The sequence below is a fragment of the Anolis sagrei genome, chromosome 2, assembly GCF_037176765.1.
Source record: "Anolis sagrei isolate rAnoSag1 chromosome 2, rAnoSag1.mat, whole genome shotgun sequence".
Classification (NCBI taxonomy): Eukaryota; Metazoa; Chordata; class Lepidosauria; order Squamata; family Dactyloidae; genus Anolis; species Anolis sagrei.
In genome coordinates this window covers 253,426,384-253,451,221 of record NC_090022.1, presented here as the reverse complement: position 1 = coordinate 253,451,221, position 24,838 = coordinate 253,426,384, and the positions used below count along the sequence as shown (strand labels likewise).

General features: G+C 43.5%; 2 protein-coding genes across 5 annotated transcripts in view; one reads left to right on the top strand and one right to left on the bottom strand.

Moving 5' to 3' along the window:
- Nucleotides 1-2,138: 2,138 nt before the first annotated feature.
- GPR150 (G protein-coupled receptor 150) lies at nt 2,139-3,414 on the bottom strand. Its single transcript, XM_060761798.2, has one exon. The coding sequence runs from the start codon at nt 3,353-3,355 to the stop codon at nt 2,249-2,251; it is 1,107 nt and encodes a 368-aa protein (XP_060617781.2). The 5' UTR covers nt 3,356-3,414; the 3' UTR covers nt 2,139-2,248.
- RFESD (Rieske Fe-S domain containing) overlaps nt 2,663-24,838 on the top strand; it is a 30,483-nt gene continuing 8,307 nt past the window's right edge. Inside the window, exon 1 of one of the 4 annotated variants that reach the window (XM_060761799.2) lies at nt 2,663-3,498. In XM_060761799.2, the coding sequence (XP_060617782.2) occupies nt 3,437-3,498 (62 nt within the window). In that variant the 5' untranslated portion in view covers nt 2,663-3,436. Of the gene's footprint in view, nt 3,499-14,675; nt 14,779-15,134; nt 15,254-19,121; nt 19,915-24,838 lie in introns of those variants that run through there. The other 3 variants (XM_060761800.2, XM_060761802.2, XM_060761801.2) reach the window with 3 other exon arrangements.

The following is a 24,838-nucleotide window of genomic DNA, read 5'->3' as shown; positions in this document are numbered from 1 at the left end:
TCATATGTACAGTCTATTTGCATAGCAACAATAGCCCTTCTTATTTGTATACTTTTCTCTTAAAAATGAGAGATATAATTTGTAACAATGGTATTCAAAAACAGAGTGCTTGAAAACGGAAGCAACAGATTCTACAAAAGTCTTGTGCAGCTCATTTATACGAAACAGTTGTGCAATAACCATTTGGGTACAGATCCCAGCATAAATTACCATTTTGAGCAATTTGTTTGCTCCAGTCTGCTAATCTTAGTTAAAAGCTGTAGTGAAAAAGGGACATCCTTCCCCTCATTTACATATCTGCTTGATACCCAGATTCCATTAATAACATAAAAGTACAAACAGGAGCAGAATTCCAAACTATTTGAACAGATTAGAGAGATGGGCCAAAACTAACTAAATGAAGTTCAACAGGGACAAATGCAAGATACTCCACTTATGCAGAAAAAAATGAAATGCAAAGAAACAGAATGAGAGATGCCTGGCTCAATAGCAGTACGTCTTCAAAAGATCTTGGGAGTCCCTATGGGCATGAGCCAACAATGTAATGCAGTGGCTAAAAAAGCCAATGGGATTTTGGCCTGCGTAAATAGGAGTATAGTGTCTAGATCCAGAGAATTCATGCTACCCCTCTATTCTGCCTTGGAATACTATGTCCAGTTCTGGGCACCACAATTGAACGGAGATGTGGACAAGCTAAAATGTGTCCAGAGGAGAGCAACTAAAATGATCAAGGGTCTGGAGAACAAGCTTGACAACAGTGGCTCTTAACCTGTGGGCCAAAAACCACCAGTGGGCCGCAAGGACAAAACTCTGGTCAGCGAGCCTCATTCCACTTTATTTCCACTCCGTTTGTACTGCCTGCCACTCTTTCCTTGTCACTAATCATGGCATATGTTCTGTATGAGAAACTAGAGCTGATGTGGTCTATCGAATACAATTTTCTGAATCAGCACCCCAAATCAAATCTAAAGTTGACCAAAACCTGATTCCTAACCCTTTTGGTACTAATGTTGGAAGAGTGGTCCCTGCTCAAAGTGGTCCCTGGTCAAAAAAAGGTTGGGAACCACCACCCTATGAGGAGTGGTTTAAAGAGCTGGGTATGTTTAGCCTGCAGAAGAGAAGGCTGAGAGGAGAAATGATGGCCATGTATAAATATGTGAGAGGAAGTCATAGGGAGGAAGGAACAAGCTTGTTTTTTGCTGCCCTGGAGAGTAGGATGGGGAACAATGGCTTCAAGCTACAGGACACGAGACTCCACCTGAACATGAGGAAATACTTCCTAACTGTGAGAGCTGTTCAGCAGTGGAACTCTCTGCCCCGGGGTGTGGTGGAGGCTCATTCATTGGAGGCTTTTAAACAGAGGCTGGATGGCCATCTGTCGGGTCTGCTTTAAATGCAATTTTCCTGCTTGGTGATAATATGATAGCTGGGCCCACAAGCTCCGAGCGTTACGGAAATGCCGCAAAGGTGGCTGTGAATAAGGGGAGAGAGGGGGTGGAGTGAGAGCAGGGTGAGCAAAGGAAGGATAGAAAGGAGGGTATGCTTAGGGTTAGGGATTACGGTTAGGGGTTAGAGTTAGGGTAAGGGTTAGGGATTACGGTTAGGGGTTATGGTTAGGGTATGGTTTAGGGTTAGGTTTAGGTAAGGGCTTAGGCTTATGGTACGGTTCAGGGTTAGGGTAAGGGTTTCACCATTAAAGAACTCTTACATTCTTTCTACATTATCCGTCTCTGGCCTGGCTTACATTAGCCAAGTCTCTCTTGCGCAAACAGCGCTCACGAAGCGATGCGGCATCTCTGTAACGCTTGGAGCTTCCGGACCCAGCTATCATACTATTACCTCCTGCTTCTTGGCAGAGGATTGGGCTGAATGGCCCACAAGGTCTCTTCCAACCCAATGATTTGGCTATGACTTACTTCCCCCTATATGTAAACACATTTACTTTGGACAAAAACCTTGCATTTCAAGTGACTATTTAAAATAACGAGGTCTGATTGAGCTCTTCCTTGCTATGAAACACTGAGGCAGGCATGGGCAAACTTGGGCCATCCCTCCGGGTGTTTTGGACTTCAACTCCCAGAATTCCTAACAGACTCAGGCCCTTTCCTTTTCCCCCTCAGCCGCTTAAGCGGCTGAGGGGGAAAAGGAAGGGGCCCGAGTCTGTTAGGAATTCTGGGAGTTGAAGTCCAAAACACCTGGAGGGAAGGCCGAAGTTTAGCCCCTTGAGAATGAACATTGCTGGAAAAGCCTAAGCCTCGAAGGGCTCGGCCAGGGCGTGGGACGGCGGGTGCTGCTGGCAGGGGCAGAGCGGCCTTGGAGGCGCTTGGGTGTGGGGCGGCGGGGCTTGGCGCCGGGCCCTCCTACGGGGCAGGGGGCCTTCGGGGCAGCGGCAAAGGCTCCTCTGGAGGCTGCGGGCCCAGGGCCGGTGGCTGCGGAAGAGGAGGCAGGCGAAGGGGTTGAGGGCGGCGTTGGCGGCCGCCAGGAGGCTCCCGAAGGCGGCGGGAGGCCCCTCGGCGAGCTCGAGGGCGAAGCGGGGCAGGCCGCAGAGGGCGAAGAGGGCGCTCAAGGCCAGCGCCAGGTGGAGGGCGCGGGTTCGGGCGCGGGGCAGGCTCCGAGGCGAAGAGGAGGAGGAGGAAGAGGAGGAGGGCTTGGCTCCCGGCAGGAAGCGGAGGAACCACGGCGGGGACCGGGCTGGGGAGGCAGCGGCGTCCTCCTCCTCCTCTTCCTCCTCCTCTTCTGGAGAGGCTCTCAGGGAGCAAAGGATGCGCGCGCACGCCGCTCCCAAGAGGCCTGCGGGTGCCACGAAGCCTGCCAGGGCCCAATAGGCGGCGTAGGCCCGTCCCGGAGGGAAGGCGGAGGCCTGCGGCAGCGCCAAAAGCAGCGCCAAGAGCCAGCCCAGCGAGGCCGAAGCGGCTCGGGGAAAGCGTCGGGCGCTAGGACCGCAGCGCTCGAAGGCGATCAGGACGAGCATATTGGAAGGCGCCAAGAGGCCCCAGCCCTGCAGGACCCGAAGCAGGCGGGAGGCGGCGGCGTCACTGCTTGTGGCGGGATTGGAAGGCGCCAGCTGCGGGCCGAGCAAGAGTCCGGCGCAGCAGAGGTCGGCCACGGCCAGGTGCGCCAGCAGGAAGTCCGCCTTCTTCCGGCGCTGCTCCCTTTGGCAGCCACAGCAGCAGCGAAGCCGGTGCAGCAGGAGACCGTTGCCTAGCAACGCCAGCAACAAAATGGCCGCCGCTATGGAGACCCGCGCGGGGTGGGCTACGGTGGCCCAGAAGGGAGCGGCGCTGGCGGAGGAGAGGTTCCCCGGCTGCTCCTTAGCGGTGGGCTCCGCTAAGGACAGGCCCTCGGGCTCCGTCATGGCTCTTCCTCGGGGCAAGGAAAGTGCGCTCCCTCAGCCTCAGAGGAAGGCAAAGGCGGGAAAATAGCCAAGTCCTTCTGAATGAAAGAAATCCTGTCGGTCTGCAGGAACTCGCGCTCTCTCAGCTTCAGAAGAAGGCAAAGGTAAAAATCACCCTTGCCAAGATAGCCTTGTGAGGGGCTTGCCATATGTGGGAAGATGCGAAGCTTGTGGCTGTCACGTTGCCAGGGCTCTGCCCTTATTCAGGTAGAGATGACCCAAACAAATACCCAGTCAGTATAAAAACAGTTCAATTAAAACAGCACTTACTTTCTGGCTGTTTTAATAGTCCAAAACGTGAAACATCAAGATAGCACTCGGCCACAGAATACAAAACAAAAACTGATAGCAAACGCTACAGGGCAGTCCAGTGGTCAAATGCCCAGAGTTCATTGAGTGAAGTCCAGGGATCAAGAGTCTATACTGTAGTCAAAAGCCAGTCCAAGATTCAAGGTTCCAAGGGTTCAGGCAACAGGTCAAAGGGTCCAGTCCAGTGCTCAAATGCCGAGAGTTCATTGAGCAAAGTCCAGAGATCAAGAGTCTATACCGTAGTCAAAAGCCAGTCCAAAGATTCAAGGGTTCAGGCAACAGGTCAGGATACCGAAAATCCACAAACCTGGGGGAAAACCAGCAGCATCTACTACCAAAACAAGACAAATATTTTTCTCCCAAAGGTCACTTCCAAGGCTTGCTCCTTATATCCAGAAACACTCAGCTGCAACCTATCTCTTGCATACCTTAACCCTTAATTGCTTTCACCCATGAACACTTACTTACAGATTACTAAACCCTTTAGAACTAATACTTACATTAAGGCTTCCATCACCAACCACCATCAACTGCAGAACCTAATACATTACAGTGGTATTCAGACATCCTCCGACACACTATCTGTCTATCCCCTCCCTCTCTCTCTCCCTCCCTCTCTCTCTCCCTCCCTCTCTCTCTCCCTCCCTCTCTCTCTCCCTCTATATATATTAGGGCTTTGATTGTCACCTGGCTTTGGCAGTGGGTGGGCACAGGGAGAGAATATCCAGTGCCAAGCCCACCCCGCACCACCCCTTTTCTCCTCCCTCCAGTCCTTCCAAAGCAGCCTTTCTTCGCCTCTCTCCTTCAAAGTCAGTGCCTCTGCATAATTTTTGCTCACCTGAATCAAGGCTTTGGCTTCCCCAAGGCATTGCTTCTTCCTCTATTCATCATTGTTTGCCAGGGAAAGTCACATCTGACTGGATAGAATAGAATGGAGAGAGAAACCTGTTGCTTGAGATTCATGTATTCAGCCGCAGCTGTTACTTCATTTGCCCTGACGAAGTTGTGTCTGACGAGAAAAAAGAGAGGATGCCTCTTGCTAGAAAATCATGCCATCACATCTATTAATCCTGGTAATGTTTACCCAGAAAAAGACGTGTCTGTCTGGAAAGAATAGGACTGAGAGAGAAACCTGTTGCTCGAAACGCATGTATATTTCTTCAGCCGCCACATGGTTTGCACACAGTTGGGTCTGATCGGCAAAAATGCCATTTCCAGTCTGTTAAAATCCATGGGAAACTTCACGCTTGCTTCTGTTTGGAACAGTGCTGTCAATTCTTGATACCTTGCAGTCCCGCTTAAAAAAGAGAGAGAAAAGGGCTACAAGATCTCTTTGCATACCAATCTGTTCTTCCTCTATTCAGCCGCTACATCAACTCATCCTCCTATTATTTGCCCAGACAAAGTCATGTCTGACTGGAGAGAATATGACTGAGAGAAACCTGTTGCTCACCAAGCATGTACGTCTATTCAAGCTACCAAGTGGTTTGCCCAAAGAGGCAGGAATAAAGAGAGAAACCTCTTCCTCGAAAAGCATGTACATCACTCGCTGGAAACCCAATCTCTGTTAAAATCAACAGGGAACTTCGCCACAGGGAGCTTTGCGGCTGTGTGGAACAGCAGCTTGCCAATTTTTCATGCCCTTTTCAGGAATGAAAAGGAATCTTGTAACCTGCTTAAGAATAAGAGAAACAGAGTACAAGATCCATTTGCATACTGATCTCTTCTTCCGCCGTTCTGCTACCACATCCATTCATCTTCCTCTCGTTTGCCCAGACAATGTTGTGCCTGACAGGCAAGAACAGAGTGAGAAACCTATTGCTTGAGAAAAAACATGAACTTCAGCCACTGCAGTTCATTAAAATCCACAGGGAACTTGGCTGCAGAGGCTTCTGTTTAGAACATGACCATCAATTCTTCATATCCTTTTCAGGAATCAAAAGAGATCTTGCAGCCCCTTTGAAACCAAGAGAAAGGGGCAATCAAGTCTCAAAGGAGCTATAAGATCTCTTTGCTTACTGAACTAGGCTGGCACAGCTCTGTCTTTGAATCCAATCTTTTCAGGGCTAAAGATGCCAAACAACCTGCACACTCTAAACCTCGATGAGCAATTTAAGCATTTAAAAACATGGGCTGCACATCAAGTTCCTGATAAACCCAGTAGCAGTTTAAACAGTGTTCCCAAGCACCCTTCAGATGGCAATCCTGCACACGGTTACATCGGAGTAAAACCATTTAAAGTCTCAAAGGGACTATAATATCTCTTTGCATATTGATCCATACTAAACATGGCTTTGTATTTGAATATTCAGCCTTTTCAGGGCTAAGGTTACTATGCTATCTTACCTGGCTTTTAGTGGTTTATATATTGATTATTTAATTGTTATTATTTAAATTACTTGTTTTAACTTGTGTAATTTATTTTATTGATTGTTGTTTATATTTTTACTTCTGTTTTATACTGTCATTGAATGTTTGCCTTTATTATGTTGAAAGCCACCCAGAGTCCACTCGGGGAGATAGGGCAGGCTACAAATAAAGTATTATGTTGTGTTACTGCGAGTTTTACGGACTGTATGGCCATGTTCCAGAAGCATTATCTCCTGCCGTTTCACCCACATCTATGGCAGGCATCCTCAGAGGTTGTGAGGTTCTGTGGGAAACAAGACAAGTGGGGTTTATGTATCTGTGGAATGTCCAGGGTGGGAGAAAGAACGATTGTCTGTTTGAGGCAAGTGTGAATGTTGCAATTGAATGACCTTGCAGCTTCAAAGTCTGGTTGATTGCTGCCTGGGGGATTCCTCTTACCTCTGCAGGAGTCTACCGTATACCATGCAGCTGTGAACAAATCTACATAGAGACCACCACGCGCAGCGCCCAAACACAAATCAAGGAACATGAAAGGGCACTGTAGACTAATTCAGTCAGAGAAGTCAGCCATAGCAGAGCACCTGATGAACCAACCTGGACACAGCATATTTGAGAACACAGAAATGCTGGACCACTCTGACAATCACCATGTCAGACTATACAGAGAAGCCACTGAAATCCACGAGCATGTAGACAATTTCAACGGAAAGGAGGAAACCATGAAAATGAACAAAATCTGGCTACCAGTATTTTAAAAAACCTCAAAAATCAGGACAATAAATAAAGAACAACACTCAAAAAGCAGGGGAATTCCAGACAAGAACCAATTAGGGCCAGCTGATACTTCCCAACAAAGGATTTCCCCAAGCAGCAATCAGCTAGGCTTTGAAGCTGCAAGGCCATTAAATGCTAATCAAGGTGGCCAATTGCAACATTCACATGCCTCAATCAGACAAGAATTCATTCTCCCATCCTGGACATTCCACAGATACATAAACCTCACTTGCCTAGCTTTCAACAGACCTCTCAACCTCTGAGGGTGCCTGCCATAGATGTTGGTAAAATGTCAGGAGGGTATGCTTCTGGCACATGGCCATACAGCCTGGAACACTCACAGCAACCCAGTGATTCCGGCCATGAAAGCCTTCAACAACACCAAGTGTGATATTATTATAAGGATGCCAACCAACCTGTGCAACCCAAACTCAGACACCCATATCTCTGCAGCATCACAGATGAACAAGTGAAGATTTTAATGGCACAGAGAGAAACACTAGCTGTGCTGCACATCAGTTTCCCAATAAACACAGTAGCAGTTTAAACAGCACTCCTATACATCCTTCAGATCGAAATCCTGAAAACAATTATCTAGGAGTAAAATCATTTAACACAATGAGACTTCTGAATACATATGAAACTGTTGTATTTCAATCCTATATCCACTTCTTGCATGCATTCAAGTCATTTCTGACTTATGGCAAGCCTCAAACAAGGTGTTCTTTGCAAGATTTGTTCAGAGAAGTTTCCATTGCCTTCCTAAGAGGCTGAGAGAGTATAGCTTGCCTAGTAGGTTCCACGACCAAACACACACTTCAGGTATTACACCATAGTGACTCCATATCATAGTGCGGCTGAGGTTTGTAAATCATTTCTGTTACTGTTATGTGCCTTCAAGTCAAATCCAATTATACTCTGGGGGTTTCTTTGTAAGAGTGTGACTCACTGAAAGTCACCCAATGGACATATATACACAAGCAAGGATTTGAAGCCTGGAATCCCAGAATCTTAGGCTGTCCTTACAGTGTTGAATTAATGCAGTTTGGCTTTACTTTAACTGCTATGACTCAATGCTAGAGAATCATGGAAGTTACAAGATCTTTCACCTACTCTGTCAAAATGTTGGTGCATATGATTCCTTAGCATTGAACCATGGCAGTTAAAGTTACAGTGTAGACGCACCCTTAATCAAACACTCAAACATTGGTTCTCTATCCACTTACCTAGTGGTAAAATCCACTAAACTCAAAATACTTACTTTTAAGTAGGTAAATACTATTGCACTAGTAAGATGGTATGCAAGATTTTCTGCTTCTCATCTTCAATATTATATCCATATAAGTATTCAAAGAAACTGACTGTCATAATCTTTTGCTACTGCTTTGCCATATTTCCCACAAAGCTGCTGTAATATTTACATAGTTTCTATCTCAAGATGGTGGAAGAAAGAAAAACAATTGAAAAACATTGGAATGAGTTATCTGATCTGTTCTTTAAGGAACATGGCATATTTCCCATAGTCTGTTTTTTTTAATCTCAGAATTTTGTGGCACATTAAGAGCTAAAAAAAATACATCACGTGGCATAATCTATTAGAACCCACTCTGAAATAGTTAATACGTTTGAGATGCCACTTGCTAATAGTTATCCGCATCAGCCAAACATTTCTATTATCCCTCTGTAATTTTTTCATTATATTTTTAAAGACCAAATTAACCAAATTCTCTGGAGGGTGTACAAAGAAGTACAAAAAGAACAGTTATATAAAAGCAATACAACCACCAGGCACAGATAATAAACATAAAAGGGAAATTGGAAGAAGAAATAAAACAGTACTGAGATCTGAAAGTATTAAAACAATCCCAAAAAGCTTTGGGGAAAATATCTAACTGTTTATTATATGCCAAAAGGAATATAATGGAAGCAGGAGCTGGGAGTCTCTGACAAAGATGGATGTCCCCCTGGAGGCTCCCTATCAGTCTTGAAAATGCCTTTGCTGTTTTCTGTGTGTGCAGAGATAAGAGGGTATTTAAAGGTATTTAAACCTTAAACGCCCTCTATGGAGCTGTAACACTAGAACTGACTTCTGGAAACTCATAGTCGTGTTTTGTGTGCTTCATGAAAAATGTCCACGTTGATAAGAATTACACTAGGCATAAATACATGTTATTATGGTTTCTCATGCTACCTCCGCAGCTTCTCCACTGCCAGTTCAAGTGGTGTCAAACTGCATTAATTCTACAGTGTTGATCCTCCTTTAGTTTATTGGAGCAAGATGAACAGAATTGTGGCAATTTGAAAACATGACTTCACAACCTCTGAGAATGGCTGCCATAGATGCAGGTGAAACGTCAGGAGAGAATGCTTCTGGAACATGGCCATACAGCCCAAAAATTTACAACAACCCAACTTGAAAACTAACAAGTTTATTATGCATAAGTTTTTTCCCTAGACACTGGTTACTTCATCAAATATACTCGCTGAAGTTTCTAGATCAATTTCAAAGCTAGCTGCAAGCACCACGCAGTGCAATAATCCAAATACAGTAGAGTCTTACTTATGCAACCTTTGCTCATCCAATGTTCTGTATTATCCAACACTGTCTGCCTCCTGCCCGATCCACAGCTGTTTCAATACATTGTGATGTTTTGGTGCTAAATTAATAAATACAGTAATTACTACATAATGTCACTGTATATTGAACTGCTTTTTCTGTTGATTTGTTGTAAAACATGATGTTTTGGTACTTAATTTGTAAAATCATAATGTAATTTGACTTTTAATAGGCTTTTCCTTAATCCCTCCTTATTATCCAACATTTTCGCTTATCCAGCATTCTGCCAGCCCGTTTATGTTGGATAAGCGACACTCTACTGTAGAAATGTATCCAAGTACAAATGACTGTCACACAGTTCTTGGAAGAGTGGCAGTTGATATATCAAAGTAAGTGCCATAAATCCTCTGAGAAATAAGAAGCAACAGACGTAATATCACCCCAAAATATGTCCCCAACCCTTATAAGGGTAGAATGGTTGCCATATGAGTTGCATGGTGTATGTCCGTTTTTGGAGGTTGCTCTGACAGAAATAGGGAAATAATTTTGGTTGCAATCTTCAGAATGCACAGTTCACCCTTAAAACAACTTGTTGCATCTTGTTTCATTCTATCTAGAAACTAGAAAAGGACTGGTAGTCATTATCTTTTCTGTTGAGATGATGTACTGTAGAAAATGGAATCCCAAGTTGCCAAATTGTTCAGCTGGTGAAAACCAGGACTGGAGAGTTGCATTCTTTTTATTCATCATACACATACATGCACACATACATCCTGTTTTTGTTTTGCACTGTTTGTGTTGTTGGTTGGTTTTTTCTTTGAATTCAATAAAGTGTTAGTTTTTAAAAAATTAAAAGCCCTGCTCGGCTGAAATTGGCATGCATTCTAAAAGTTTTAGGTGTAAATGTGTGACTTGCTGTGATTTACAGTAATATTTTTCTCTATCGTTTTATTTCAAAGAATTGTCACAGAAAGAAGAAATGTCAGCAACAGAGTAATAGAGCATCATCAAGGCAGTTGTATATTTTCCTTCCAAAAGATAAATCTCCTACACCGAGTCACTTCAATTATGATTTCAACCAGATGGTGCTTCTTTATAAGTACGCCCCCATCTAGAGGAAGGCAAAATGATTCACAAATTGTAAGGTTTCATGCTTAACTCAGAGAGATAGGGAAAAAAACCAAAAATTCAAGAATATACATTTTAAAGTACAGGGAGTTTTGTGTTATTTAAAACAGGAAATAAAGTGCTGCTTTGATTTGTTGCTGTTCTTGGTATTGTTTTTCCTGTTCTATTAACTTGAAATAGTAATGAGCCTCGCAGGAGTTAGAAACCCTCAGTACTCCATCCCACTACTCTTTCTCTTCTGCTCTTCTTCTTGTACTCCTGCTTTCCTCCTTCCCTCCCTCCCTCCCTTTTCTGTATATCTTAATGTGTTGTTTTTTTTCAATTCACTCTGATCTTTAGCTCTCATTCCCTTAGAACTGAGACATACCTTTTGTCTCTGTGTATGTGTGCATTCAAGTATGGATCCGCGGTGGCACAATGGGTTAAACCCTTGTGCCAGCTGAACTGACTTCAAGGTTGGCATTTCAAATCCGGGAGACAGGGTGAGTTCCCATCAGCTCCAGCTTCCAATGTGGGGACATGAGAGAAATCTCCCACAGGATGGTAAAACATCCGGGCGTCCCCTGGGCAACAATCTTGCAGACAATTCTCTCACACCAGAAGCAATTTGCAGTTTCTCAAGTCACTCCTGACACAAAAACAAAAGTTTATGGTAACTGCATTAATTACATAGGGTTTTCTCTGGTGAAGTATTCTCAGAGGTAGTGTTGCCTCGTCCTTCCTCTGAAATGCAGCCTACAGCATTTGGTTTTCATTGATGGTCTCTCATCCAGGTACTAACCAGGGCTGACCATGCTTAGCTTGCAAGATCAGACATGATCAGGTACCATAGAGTATGTTGGCAGATGCCATACCTTGTCCCTCTCAATGTTTGAAGAGCGTGGGAGCCATCATTTGCTTTTCTTTTCTTTTTTTGCTTCAGAGCTTGTAGTCTCTAGCAGTTCTTAGGTCTATGATCTGCAGTCCTCAAGACTACATTATGCCCACTCGATCTGCCTGCTTCCTTTCCCCCAAGCAGCCATTCTGGGGAAAAGGTTTTCAGAAGCTGCCTAGATCGTGACTTTTGTATTTTGTTTTCCTGTTTAGAATTTTTGAAATTTTAAAGTTTTTCCCAGTACAGCACATTTGGACATGTTACTTGTTGTCAAGTTAACTTCCAACTTATGGCAGTCTGATGAATGGGAGCCATCCTGTCATCAATAGCTCTGCTTAGCTCTTGCAAACTTAGGGTCATTGAGTATATCTATCTGTAATGTGGCTTTTCCTCTTTTAATACCGCCTTCTACTTTACTAAGAACTATAATCTTTTCTAATGAGTCATTGTTTGTCATGCTGTGTCCAAAGCCTGTTTCAGTTTAGTCATCTGGGCTTCTAGAAAGAGTTCAGGTTTGATTTGCTTTCTTTTTGTGAGCTTTCGAGTCATTTGCGACTTGTGGTGACTTGGGGCGCATCCACACTGTAAATTTGATGCAGTTCAACAAGAGTCAGTGGTGGGATTTGTAGATTTGTAGTCTGGTGAGGCACCAGCACTGATTGAAAGAGAATACAAAAGACTTTGCAGAACTACAGCTCCCATTATCAGGTCAGTTCCCCCCAAACCCCTCCAGTAATCAAATTTTGGCATATCAGGTTAACAGTGCTGTCTGGATGTAGTTGAACTACAACTCTCCCAAGGTGAATTTCCCTCAAAGATCTCCAGTATTTTTTTCTGGTCATGGGGGCTCTGTGTGCCAAGTTTGGTCCAATTCCATCTTTGGTGGAGTGGAGCCCCTGGTGGCACCGTGGGTTAAACCATTGTGCTGGCAGGACTGAAGACAGACAGGGTCGTTGGTTCAAATCCGGGGAGAGCACGGATGAGTTCCCTCTGTCAGCTCCAGCTCCCCATGCGGGGACATGAGAGAAGTCCCCCACAAGGATAGTAAAACATCAATGCCCTTGCAGACGGCCACTTCTCTCACACCAGAAGTGACTTGCAGTTTCTCAAGTGGCTTTTGACAAAAAAAGAGAAGCTCTCATTATTCCATAGCTTTGAACCATGACACTAAAAGTGATGCTGAACTGCATTAATTAGCAAAGTCCTCAGTGGCGCAATGGGTTAAAATCTTGTACCAACAAGCAGTTCCAATCTGGGGAGAGTGGGTTGAGCTCCCTCTGTAAGCTCCAGCTCCTCATGCGGGAACATGAGAGAAGCCTCCTACAAGGATGGTAAAACATCAAAACAGCCGGGCGTCCCCTGGGCAATGTGCTTGCAGACAGCCAATTTTCTCACACCAGAAGTGACTTGCAGTTTCTCAAGTCACTCTTGACATGAAAAAAAAATACCCCTGCATTATTTCTAGTGTTGAAAGATGGCCCACCAATATAGGGTTTTCTTGGCAACATTTGTTCTGATGAGGTTTGCCATGGCCTTGGTCTGAGGCTGAGAGAGTGAGACTCACCTGGTAGGTTTCAACCAAGTTGGGATCCGAACCTCAATCTCCATAGTTGTAGTCCAACGCTTAAACCACAACACCGTATTGGGTCCCTTGATTTACTCCAGGACTCATTTATTGTTCATGGTATCTGCAGACCTCCAGCACATCTCAGATGTTCATTTTTTCTTCCTATGTTTTTGTTGCTGTCCAGATTTGCAGTCATACATAGAAACTGGTAATACTATTGCAGTTCACACTTACTCCTGCTCAGAAATAAATACATAAGACTCTCTTCCTTGCCATGCTTTCATAGAACCACAGCCTGAGTCTAGCACTGCATCTAAGGTAAAGGTTTCTCCTGACATTAAGTCTAGTCATGACCGACTCTGAGAGGTGGAGCTCCTCTCCATTTCTAAGCCAAAGAGCCGGCATTGTCCGTAGACACCTCCAAGGTTATGCGACAAGCATAACTCCATAGAGTGTTGTTACCTGGCTGTGGCACAGCTAGCTGAAAGACAGCTGCATTAAATCACTACTGACCGAGAGGTCATGAGTTCGAAGCCATCCTGGGTCGGAGTGAGCTTCTGGCCATTGCTCTAGCTTGTTGTCGACTTTTGCTGCCCGAAAGACAGTTGCATCTGTCAGGTAGAAAATTTAGGTACTGCTTTATGCTGTGAGGCTAATTTAATTTACAACGCCATAAAACATTCCAGCAGCATGCAGAAGAATGAGGAAGTACTCCATCAAAGGACTCGGTGTCACAAATGGACAGTGAAGCAGCAGCTTCCCCTGTGGCCGGAATCGAACATACCCTCATGAAGCCGGAAAGCTGGAATGTTAAATTGCCTCTGTCTGTCTATATATGTTTTATGTCTAATGGCATTGAATGTTGGCCATCTATATGTGCACTGTAATCCGCCCTGAGTCCCCTGCGGGTTTTTTTTTAAATTTTTTTTTTTGTCGTGTCAGGAGTGACTCCTGGTGTGAGAGAATTGGCCGTCTGCAAGGACGTTGCCCAAGGGACACCTGGATGATTTGATGTTTTTTTTTTTTTATCATCCTTGTGGGAGGCTTCTCTCATGTCCCCGCATGAGGAGCTGGAGCTCATCCACCTCTCCCCGGATTCGAACCTGCGACCTGTCGGTCTTTAGTCCTGCCGGCACAGGGGTTTAACCCACTGCGCCACTGGGGACTCCCCCTGCGGGGTAAGAAGGGTAGAATATAAATACTGTAAATACATAAATAGGTTTTTTCGGGCTATATGGCCATGTTCTCGAGGCATTCTCTCCTGACGTTTATAATACATAATACATATTGCTCTACTTACATTTGAATGTTTTTAAACTATTTAGTTGGCAGAAGCTGGGGCTAGCAATGGGGGCTCACTCTGTTCCTCAGATTCCAACCGCCAACCTTTCAGTCAGCAAGTTCTGCAGCTCAACAGTTTAACCCGCTGCACCATCCAGGGGGCCCAGGACTGCATCTAAACTGTTGAATTTTAATGCAGTCTGATACCACTTGAGCTGCCATGGCGCAAAGCTTCTAGTTTTACAAGGACTTCAGCCTTCTCTGCCAGAATGTTGGTGCCTCATCAAATTACAGGATGCCATAGCATTGAGCCAGGGCAGTTAAAGCGCTGTCAAACTGCATTAATTCCACAGTGTGGATGCACCCTATGGAAGAGCAGGTTGGATCCTATCACGTGAGGTTTCAAGGACCAATAGTGTCCCTGCTTTTGCAATTTAAAGGCGTGACGCGAAAGAAACAGGAGGGTCTCGTGGATGTTTTTGCAGAACCGCACCGTGACAGCAGAAAACATAAGAAGTTGACAGGTCTGCAATATATATATATTGGATAAATGACATTCTCCTCATCCTTCCCTCTCCCTTTAGAAGCCGCTCTGCAATGCGCATGCGAGCAGAGAAAAGATGTATAGGGGGAAATGCGTGGCCGCAAGTGCTGCAGGGAATTGCAGTCCTTGGGTGAGCGTGCGGGTCTTAAACATTACAGATAAGCGCATGCGCAGGACATTGCTTCCCGGCGAGAAGTTTGTTACCTCCATCGCCCCCTGGTGGCCAGTTGAGGAATTGTTGATCTTGGCTCGTAGCTTTTCATGGCCCTTTTTCGGGGTTGGGCAGGGAGCAGAGCTCACAAATTACCGTATTTTATACGGTAAATTTATCAAATTACCGTATTTGATAATAGGACTTTTGTGTTTGATCCCATTCTATATTCTGTGTTTGGATGTGCTGCAACTTTTGCATATTAAGGGCTCTTCCACACAGCCATGTAACCCAGAATATCAAGGTAGATAATCCCACAATTTATTGTCGAAGGCTTTCATGGCCGGAATCACTGGGTTGTTGTAGGTTTTTTCGGGCTGTGTGGCCTTGGTCTAGAGGCATTCTCTCCTGACGTTTCGCTTGCATCTATGGCAAGCATCCTCAGAGGTAGTGAGGTCTGTTGGAACTAGGAAAATGGGTTTATATATCTGTGGAATGACCAGGGTGGGACAAAGGACTCTTGTCTGCTGGAGTTAGGTGTGAATGTTTCAACTGACCACCTTGATTAGCATACAATGGGCTGACTGTGCCTAGAGCAAACATTTGTTGAGAGGTAATTAGTTGTCCCTGCCTGCTTCCTCTCTGCTGTTGTGCTGTTGTAATTTTAGATTTTTTTTAATACTGGTAGCCAGATTTTGTTCATTGTCATGGTTTCCTCCTTTCTGTTGAAATTGTCCACATGCTTGTGTATTTCAATGGCTTCTCTGTGTAGTCTGACATGGTGGTTGTGAGAGTGGTCCAGCATTTCTGTGTTCTCAAATAAAATGCTGTGTCCAGGTTGGTTCATCAGGTGCTCTGCTATGGCTGATTTCTCTGGTTGAAGTAGTCTGCAGTGCCTTTCATGTTCCTTGATTCTTGTTTGGGCAATGCTGCGTTTGGTGGTCTCTATGTAGACTTGTCCACAGCTGCATGGTACACGGTAGACTCCAGTAGAAGTGAGAGGATCCCTCTTGTCCTTTGGTGAACGTAGCATTTGTTGGATTTTCTTGGTGGGTCTGTAGATAGTTTGTATGTTGTGTTTCCTCATCAGCTTCCCTATGCGGTCCGTGGTTCCAACAAATGCTACGTTCAGCAAAGGACAAGAGCGATCCTCTCACTTCTGCAGGAGTCTACCATGTACCATGCAGCTGTGGACAAGTCTCCAAACTAAATGTTGGCTTCAGTGAAAATCCCAGTTGCAGATGCCCACATATATATATTCAAAAAGCCATGGCAAAGGCATTCCGTTTCCCTTGGGAAACCTCACCCTGGCCCCTTTTTTTCTCTTAATCTTTGGGATTACCTTCTACCCTCTTCCAGATGTCTTTGTTGACTGATCTGGCTCCTTCTATCAAAATCTGTCTCATCCTCCCTCAAATTGCCAATGACTGCATTGGGTTGTTTTAGGTTTTTCGGTCTATAGGGCCATGTTCTAGAAGCATTCTCTTCTGACATTTCGCTTGCATCTATGGCAAGCATCCTCAGAGGTTGTGAGGATGCTTGCCATAGATGCAGGCAAAACTTCAGGAGAGAGTGCTTCTAGAACATGGCCATATAGCCCGAAAAACCTACAACAACCCAGTGATTCCAGCCATAAAAGCCTTTGACAATAAATTACTTCATTCTTTTCACATTCTGACCTTGACTGCCTTGGGAACCCAAAGTCTTTCTCAGACTCTTTCTCTGCTTGTACAAACACATCAGTGTCAGGCTTGACCATCCCAGCTTCATTCTGGCTAACAACACTCTCCTGATTGAAATCCCCATTTCCAAACCCCTGTGAGTCTGCAGGATCTTGGTCATTTGACATTGAAACCCCGGCAAGATCTTGATTATTTAACTCAGAAGCCTCAGCAATGAAACAATTGAAGGCTGAACCACTACAGTTAGGAATGTTGAGAACCACTGCTTTAAAAAAAAGGTCATGGAGAATACTTGTAAAAAATTTCATTAGTTTATATCAAAGTGAACTAAGAAGCATTGGGTGGATTCTCTTGCTCCTGCTTTCCGTATTGATGTATTCTCCACCTAATGCTTATTGGGATGCTGTGCCAGTATGTTTACTTCCACCTGCTCTTTCCTTGCTTATCAGAAACCCTCTCCGCTTGTTCCCATCTTGCCTGGCAAATAATGCGTGACTCAGAGGAAGAATGGAGGCTGGAAAATGCAACTTAATAGCTTTTCTGTATATTGGCAAACTCTCCACGGCTGGCCTTGGCAGCAAAAATGTGGATGTGGTCCATTTTGAAATGGCCATTTGGATGTAGCAGTTTCCTGTTATGGATTTCTGTGGGCAACCCAGTGTCTTTTAAACAACTGGAAAGAAGGCTAGTGGTGAATTATATTGAGTCCAGTTGTTTATATCAAATTGGATCACAGTGTCATTTGGGGTCCTTTCACTGACTTGGGAGTCACGAAAAAATTGTGTAGCTTGCCAGCTTGTGGTTTTAGATGTTTACATGATTTGAGGGGGGGGGGGGGAGAGCCAGCAGAGCATATTCTGCCACTTGGGACTGAAAACCAAGCATTGCCAGCATGGCATGAAACGTGTTGAGGATTTTCTATGGCAGGCATGGGCAAACTTTGGCCCTCCAGATGTTTTGGACTCCAACTCCCACCATTCCTAACAGCCTCGGGCCCTTTCCTTTTCCCTGCTTAAGTACCATAATTCTATATGCAAAAATACACAAGTACAATTACAATCCCTTATTAATATAAATTGATATTTACTAAATGGTAAAATTTTAAGAATACCAAAACATAAATCACAAAGAAATGTATTTCAAATAATTATCAGTAAATGTTTGATTTGTATACCTGTTTTATATACACATATACCTCCGGTTGCATACAAATTTCCCAGGCGAAAAAGGGTCACAAGTGGAAAACGTTTTAGAAGCCCTGGTTTATATGATGGCAACTTCAACATGGAAGGAAATAGTAGTCAATCTCAGGTGTAATGGCACCTTTTGAGGCTCAAGTGTAGGCATCAACTAACCAATTGTAGTTTTTTAAAAATTAGGATCTGGCCTTTTGTAGAGCTAATGGAACTTACCTGTGCATCTAAGATCAAATGATTCCAGAATACATTGTATGACCACAGGGATGTCTCACAATAATATATTAATGTTGGGAAAATGCATATTGGTGGGTAAATCTGTCCTATACTGAGATTGAATAGGAAGGACCCAGACCCCATCTACACTGCAATATAATGCAGTATGAACTGGATTATATGGTCAGTGTAGACTCAGGCCCTTTCCACACAGCTGAATAAAATCCCACATTATCTGCTCTGAACTGGAAAAATGGCAGTATGGACTCACATAACCCAGTTCAAAGCAGATATTGTGAGATTTTCTGCCTTGATATTCTGGGTTATGTGGCTTTGTGGAAGGCCCTCAGTTCCCTTCAACACTGCCATATAAAATCCAGATTATCTGCTTCGAACTGGATTATATGGCAATTTAGACTCATAAAATCCAGTTCAAATATGATAAAGTGGATCATCTGCTTTGATAATCTGGATTATATGGCAGGGTAGAAGGAGCCTCAAATAATGCAGATTGTTGAACTGAATTGTATGAGTCCATGCTGCTATATAATCCAGTTCGATCTGCATTATGGAGCCCTCGGTGGCGCAATTGGTTAAATTAGTTGTTCTCAACCTGTGCGTCCCCAGATGTTTTGGCCTTCAACTTCCAGAAATCCTAACAGCTGGTAAACTGGCTAGGATTTCTGGGAGTTGTAGGCCAAAACACCTAGGGACCCACAGGTTGAGAACCACTGGGTTAAATCCTTGTGCTGGCAGGACAGCTGACTGAAAGGTTGGCGGTTCAAATCTGGGGAGTGGGGTAAAATCCCATCTGTCAGCTCCAGCTTCCCATGCGGGGACATGAGACAAGCCTCCCACAGGATGGTAAAACATCTGGGTGTCCCCTGGGCAATGTCCTTGCAGACGGCCAATTCTCTCACACCAGAAGTGACTTGCAGTTTCTCAACTCGCTCCTGGCATGGGGAAAAAACTGCATTATAATGGCAGTGTAGATGAGACCTCAAAAATACATGATGATCCCAAGCTTTAGCCACAAGGAATGTCTTGGGGCCCTTCTACACACCCATATAACCCAGAATATCAAGGCAGATAATCCACAGTATCTGCTTTGAACTAGTTTATCTGAGTCCACACTGCCATATAACCCACTTTAATGTGAATTTTTACAGCTGAGTGGAAGGGCCTCATTCCACAGTAATAGGAACCTTGGGTCTCCACAGCTGTTACTGTTAACCTTTTAGTGAAATTGTGTACATTGTTCTTTATTTTTTGTGAAAAGTTAATGAATACAGTGCTTCTTTGCTAAATTACGTGGCTTCTTTCCAAAGACTGAACAACCTGAAGAGTCGTGACAGGAAGTATGGTTTGGCTCATGTAGGAGTTCGGCTATGGTTCATCTTTGACTCATGCAAAATTGGCAAATCACTTGTGTCCCTGTGTTGCTAAAGTGGAGGCATCATTAATATTTTTCGTGCTGTGATGCAGAGAACTCTGGGTTTACTTTATAAGTGTAGAGGAGGAGGAAAGTGACAGTAACACTCTGCAGAACTTAAGATGACCCTTTTATCAATTGCAAACAGTTAAATGTCCCAACCTCTTATCTGCTCTGGCAGGAGGCATCTTCTACTACTCTGTCAAATCCTCCATGTGACTCTATTGACGTTATTAAGTATGGGCAGGCTTTACAGAAATGTTCTGACTTCCACTAAAGAACACTGCGTATCCGTGGACTATATATGCAATAGATGGGATGATTAGGAATTTCAGTTGTGGTTTAGAAACTACTTATTATCTGCATTGCTAGGACATTCCACGATCTTCTTCGGTTGCTGTGCCACCCTGAATGGTTACTATTGTGATCTTCTTGGGAGGTATGAATCTGCTGGTTTATCTCACATATACTATTGTTCAAAACGCTCTAAAATAACAGTATTTCACTGAAGGCCCTTCCAGACAGGCCCTATATCCCAGGATTGGATCCTAGGTTTTCTGTTTTTATCCCAGATTATCTGGCAATGTGGACTCATATAATCCAGATTAAAGCAGAAAACCTGGGATCAGATCCTGGGCTATAGGGCCTGTCCAGAAGGGCCCTAAGAGGCCTTTAGGGATCTGTAATATAGAAGAATGGAACATAGCTTCAGTAATTACCTTGTTCTGTCTGAACATTGTGGCATATGTGCTTTTATTCACAACATGTTACATTGTCAAAATATTAAGACCTGTCTTCTGATTATATATATTAGTTCATTTTTTGTGTGCTGTACAAGTTTCATGATAGTATTCTTCACTGAACTCATTTGGCATTTATTGGCGGCAGTGAATTAGAAGGAATATATGCCCTAAAAAAAGGCTAATGCAGATGGCTGATCTGTCAGTTAAATGACATATCTGTAATCCTATATGGTAGTAAGCCCCTTTGAACCTTATTGGACTTACATCTGAATTGATACATACAGGACTGTAATTCTACTCTGTCTCTTACTTGGTCGCTTCATTCACTCAGAAAAGTATACATTACTTTTCAGCTAATTAATTAATTTCTCACATTATGTGTATCCTGATTTTCCCTCTAAACTGAAACACAAGACCGGTTTTCCTATTGTAACTTACATTTTTTTGCACTGGAATACAAATCCGTATTATTATCGTATCAGAAGCAAACCAAGAGTACAGTTGTAATGCATTATTTTTTAAAAAACCACAAAGTTTAAAAACTTGGAATTGTACTAAATGTCTTTTGACCAGAAGCTGGCCACTTGGAGTGGCTCTGGTGTCACTGTGAGAAGGTCCTCCATTGTGCATGTGGCAGAGCTCAGACTGCATTGTAGTAGGCGGTCTGTGCTTTGCTCTTCTCCACACTCGCATGTTGTGGATTCCACTTTGTAGCCCCATTTCTTAAAGTTGGCTCTGCATTTCATGGTGCCAGAGTGCAGTCTGTTCAGCACCTTCCAAGTCGCCCAGTCTTCTCTGTGCCCAGGAGGGAGTTTCTCATTTGGTATCAGCTACTGATTGAGGTTCTGGGTTTTAGCCTGCCACTTCTGGACTCATGCTTGCTTAAGTGTAGATCAGAGAAAGCTGTTTCTTGATTTAAGTTGTTGGCATCCTGGCTGATATCCGAACAGAGGATGGGCTGGAGATGTCAATGCCTTGGTCCTTTCATTACGGGCTGCCACTTCTCAATGGATGTTAGGTGGTGCAATACCGGCTAAACAGTATATTTTCTCCAATGTTGTAGGACATAGACATCCTGTGATGATGAGGAATGTCTCATTAAGAGCCACATCCACAGTTTTAATGTGGTGAGATGTATTCCACACTGGGTATGCCACTCAGCAGCAGAGTAGCAAAGTGCAAGGGCAGATGTCTTCACTGTGTCTGGTTGTGATCCCCAGGTTGTGCCAGTCAGCTTTTGTATGATATTATTTCATACAAAATAATATCCCAGTTTTTGCTTGATAGTCTTATAAGTCAGAGCACACTCCAGAGAAACTCACAGGTATTTTGGTGTGCTGTAATGCTCCAGTGAGATTCCTTCCCAAGTAATCCTCAGCTTGAGGTGCTTGTCTGTTATTACTGCTGCTATTGAAAGCACCACTTGGTTCAATATATCCACCATGTGCTCTTTTTAGCACCATCCTTCTATGATAAACCATACATGTTTAGGAGCTCACCCATGGATCTGATGTTGACATTTTAAGTTTCAATTCTGAAATGCAATAGCATCACATGGCCTATTATCTTGTTCACATTATAAATTGCCATAATCATACCCATGAATGGGCAAATTCAGGGGTGTAGTGGTGCGGAGGGCAAAAAAAGGGGCGTTCATTGCCTCTCAGTAAGAAAGTTTATTTCAGTCCCAAATGTTCTATAAGTACAGTAATTTAAACCTAAAGTTGAACATTTAGAAATGGAGTTTACTAGGCAAAATTATCAAGGGTGAGTGAACACAGCAAATTGAGACATTCCAGTAGAGAATAATTGTGGCCATCTCACTTTTTGTGATGCCAGATATTTGGGAAGTGAATTATTATTTGAGGGGGAATTATAATGAGTGTCTTTCACAGAACATGCCTTGCACGGCATAGATTGGTCTTAAAATGAATTATTTTAATGGGGGGAAAGTGACAGAATAGCAGGAATGAACTGCTCTAGAACATTTCAGAAAGTACTGTAACTGTGTGATCTCATTCACTTTCCATTTGGAAGTAGTGGTCCTTCTTCTCCATTTCTTTGTTGATTCTTGCAGACTGGGGTAGCAGCAGGGGGGTTTGCTATCAGTTCTGTGTGTAAAAGAAAGCCATTTTCTGGTTATTTGGGCAATTTTTAAGTTCCTACTTATTGCCACACATCTGTTGGTTCCCCAGAGAGGGGAGTAGATATACCCAAGAGGGGATATTCTGGCCCTTCTTTGCTATGGAAAACCTTCTTCATTCATTATCTGCTAGGTGATCTTTTCCTCACATCTCAATCATCCTTGAATCTATGATCAGCCCCTTCCCCTAAGTTATACACCATGCAATTATATTTAAAATCTGACCTTATTCAGATAAGTGATGGTGAAATTCAGAAGTGTTTTCAAATGGTGAATAAATACTATTTTTCCCCATTTTATTTTTTATTAATTTTTGTGTTATAATACAGTAGAGTCTTGCTTATCCAACTTTCTCTCACCCAACGTTCTGTATTATCTAATGCTGTCTGCCTCTCGCCTGGATACACAGCTGTTTGAATATATTGCAATGTTTTGGTGCTAAATTCGTAAATACAGTAATTATTACATAACGTTATCATGTATTGAACTGCTTTTTTCTGTCAATTAGTTGTAAAACATGATGTTTTGGTGCTTAATTTGTAAAATCATAACGTCATTTGACGTTTAATAGGCTTTTCTTTAAACTCTCCTTATTATCCAACATTTTTGCTTATCCAACGTGCTGCTGGCCCGTTTATGTTGGATAAGCGAGACTCTACTGTATATTATGCAATGAATTCATTAGGTTAGGATGACTTTACATTTCTGTAAAAAGGATTAGAGTCAATAGCATATAGCACCCGGCTTTGATAAGGACAAGTTTGAGAGGAATTCTGTCATGTATTTAGTGCCTTGGATTCATTGAAAGAAAGCGATATAATAATCATAACTACAAAATTGATCATAATAGAACAGCCCTTGGTTGTTGCTGGGAATTCTGAGGCACATCTTACTGTGCCAAACGTGTCGCTGGAAGCCCTCAGAATGATTGTATACCTTGGAAAGCACACAACACATCTTCCTGTAAGGTGTGTGGTGCAGAATGAGCTTTCCAAGGGATGCATTAGCGGAGCTGCCTATGCCAAGCTTAGAGTGTACCATTAAGTTTGTTCGTAGCAAACCTTTTATTTATAAATTGAATGCTGTCCCATGGCCAGTGAGCTTTTTAGGCCTGAATCTTCAGTTCCTGTTTGTGTTATGCTCGCTTTCATTGACCTTTATGGGTGGTACCTACATGCATGCTGCCTTTACTTCACAGAAAAGGTTGAATGAGTAAAATCCAATTAATTATGTTGTTGAAGGCTTTCATGGCCGGAACGACTGGGTTGCTATGAGTTTTCTGGGCTGTATGGCCATGTTCCAGAAGCATTCTCTCCTGACATTTCGTCCACTTCTATGGCAGGCATCTGTTAGAGGTCTGTTAGAAAACTAGGCAAGTGAGGTTAATATATCTGTGGATTCTCCAGAACTCTTGCCTGTTGGAGGCAAGTGTGAATGTTGCAATTTGCCACCTTAATTAGCATTGAATGCCCTTGCAGCTTCAAAGTCTGGCTGGTTGCTGCCCAAGGGATCCTTTGTTGGGAGGTGTTAACTCTCCCCAATTGATACTTGTCAGGAATTCCAGTGTTGCTCTTTATTTACTATCCTGATTTTAGAATTTTTTAAAATACTGGTGATCAAATTACTTCATTGTCATGGTTTCCTCCTTTCTGCAGAAATTGTCCATATGCTTGTGGATTTTCAATGGCTCCACTGTGTAGTCTGACATGGTGCCTGTTCTCTGTGTATTGTTTTGTTGGTGCAAAGACCTCTTATGCACAAGTCAAATTTCTTCAGGGGGGATTTTTCTACTAGGGCCACTCTGACCATTAGGCAGAGAGACTCAGGCTCTTGAAGGAGATGCTGGGACACAATAGCAAGGTGTTGGTAGAGAGAAGCGTACGTAAAGGCCAGGTCTACAACCACCCCTGTCTTTCCCCCCACTTTCCAAAGGGAGCCTGCTGCCTTCTAGTGGCATAGAAGATGTATTCCCACTACATACAAAGTGAGCTGCCAATATAGGTTTACTACATGGAATGAGAAAAGAGTGCCATCTGGCTCTTGGGTTCAGCCAGTATGTCTTTAGCTAGCCCTATGATTCTTTCATAGGACCTCATGGGGATATACAATAGATCCAATTTAAAGCACTAGCTATTTGCTTCAGTGATTGGACACAGTGGAGAGCCCTTCCTGCAGCCTTCAATTCATGGGCAGTTTTATATAGGAAGAGATGCTCTGTCAAAGTATCGAGGCCCCTAGATATGTAGGTCTTAAGTTATAATTGGCTTGGAAAGGATCTTTGTCTACACCCCAAACATCTGTTGAAAGTCAGTGCAGCCAACAATGGCAAAAGATAAGACTTGGCATAAGGTAGCAGCCTGAAGTGCCTCTCCCTTTAAATGAATAGTAAACACACTCAGGATGTGTCCTCTATATTTATCACTAGTTAGGTTAAAGACCAGTTGTTTGTGGGTGGGTATATTTTCTTTGCAATAGGC

Coding starts and splice junctions, on each gene's coding strand:
- GPR150 (XM_060761798.2), bottom strand. CDS start 3,355: ATGACGGAGCCCGAGGGCCTGTCCTTAGCGGAGCCCACCGCTAAGGAG.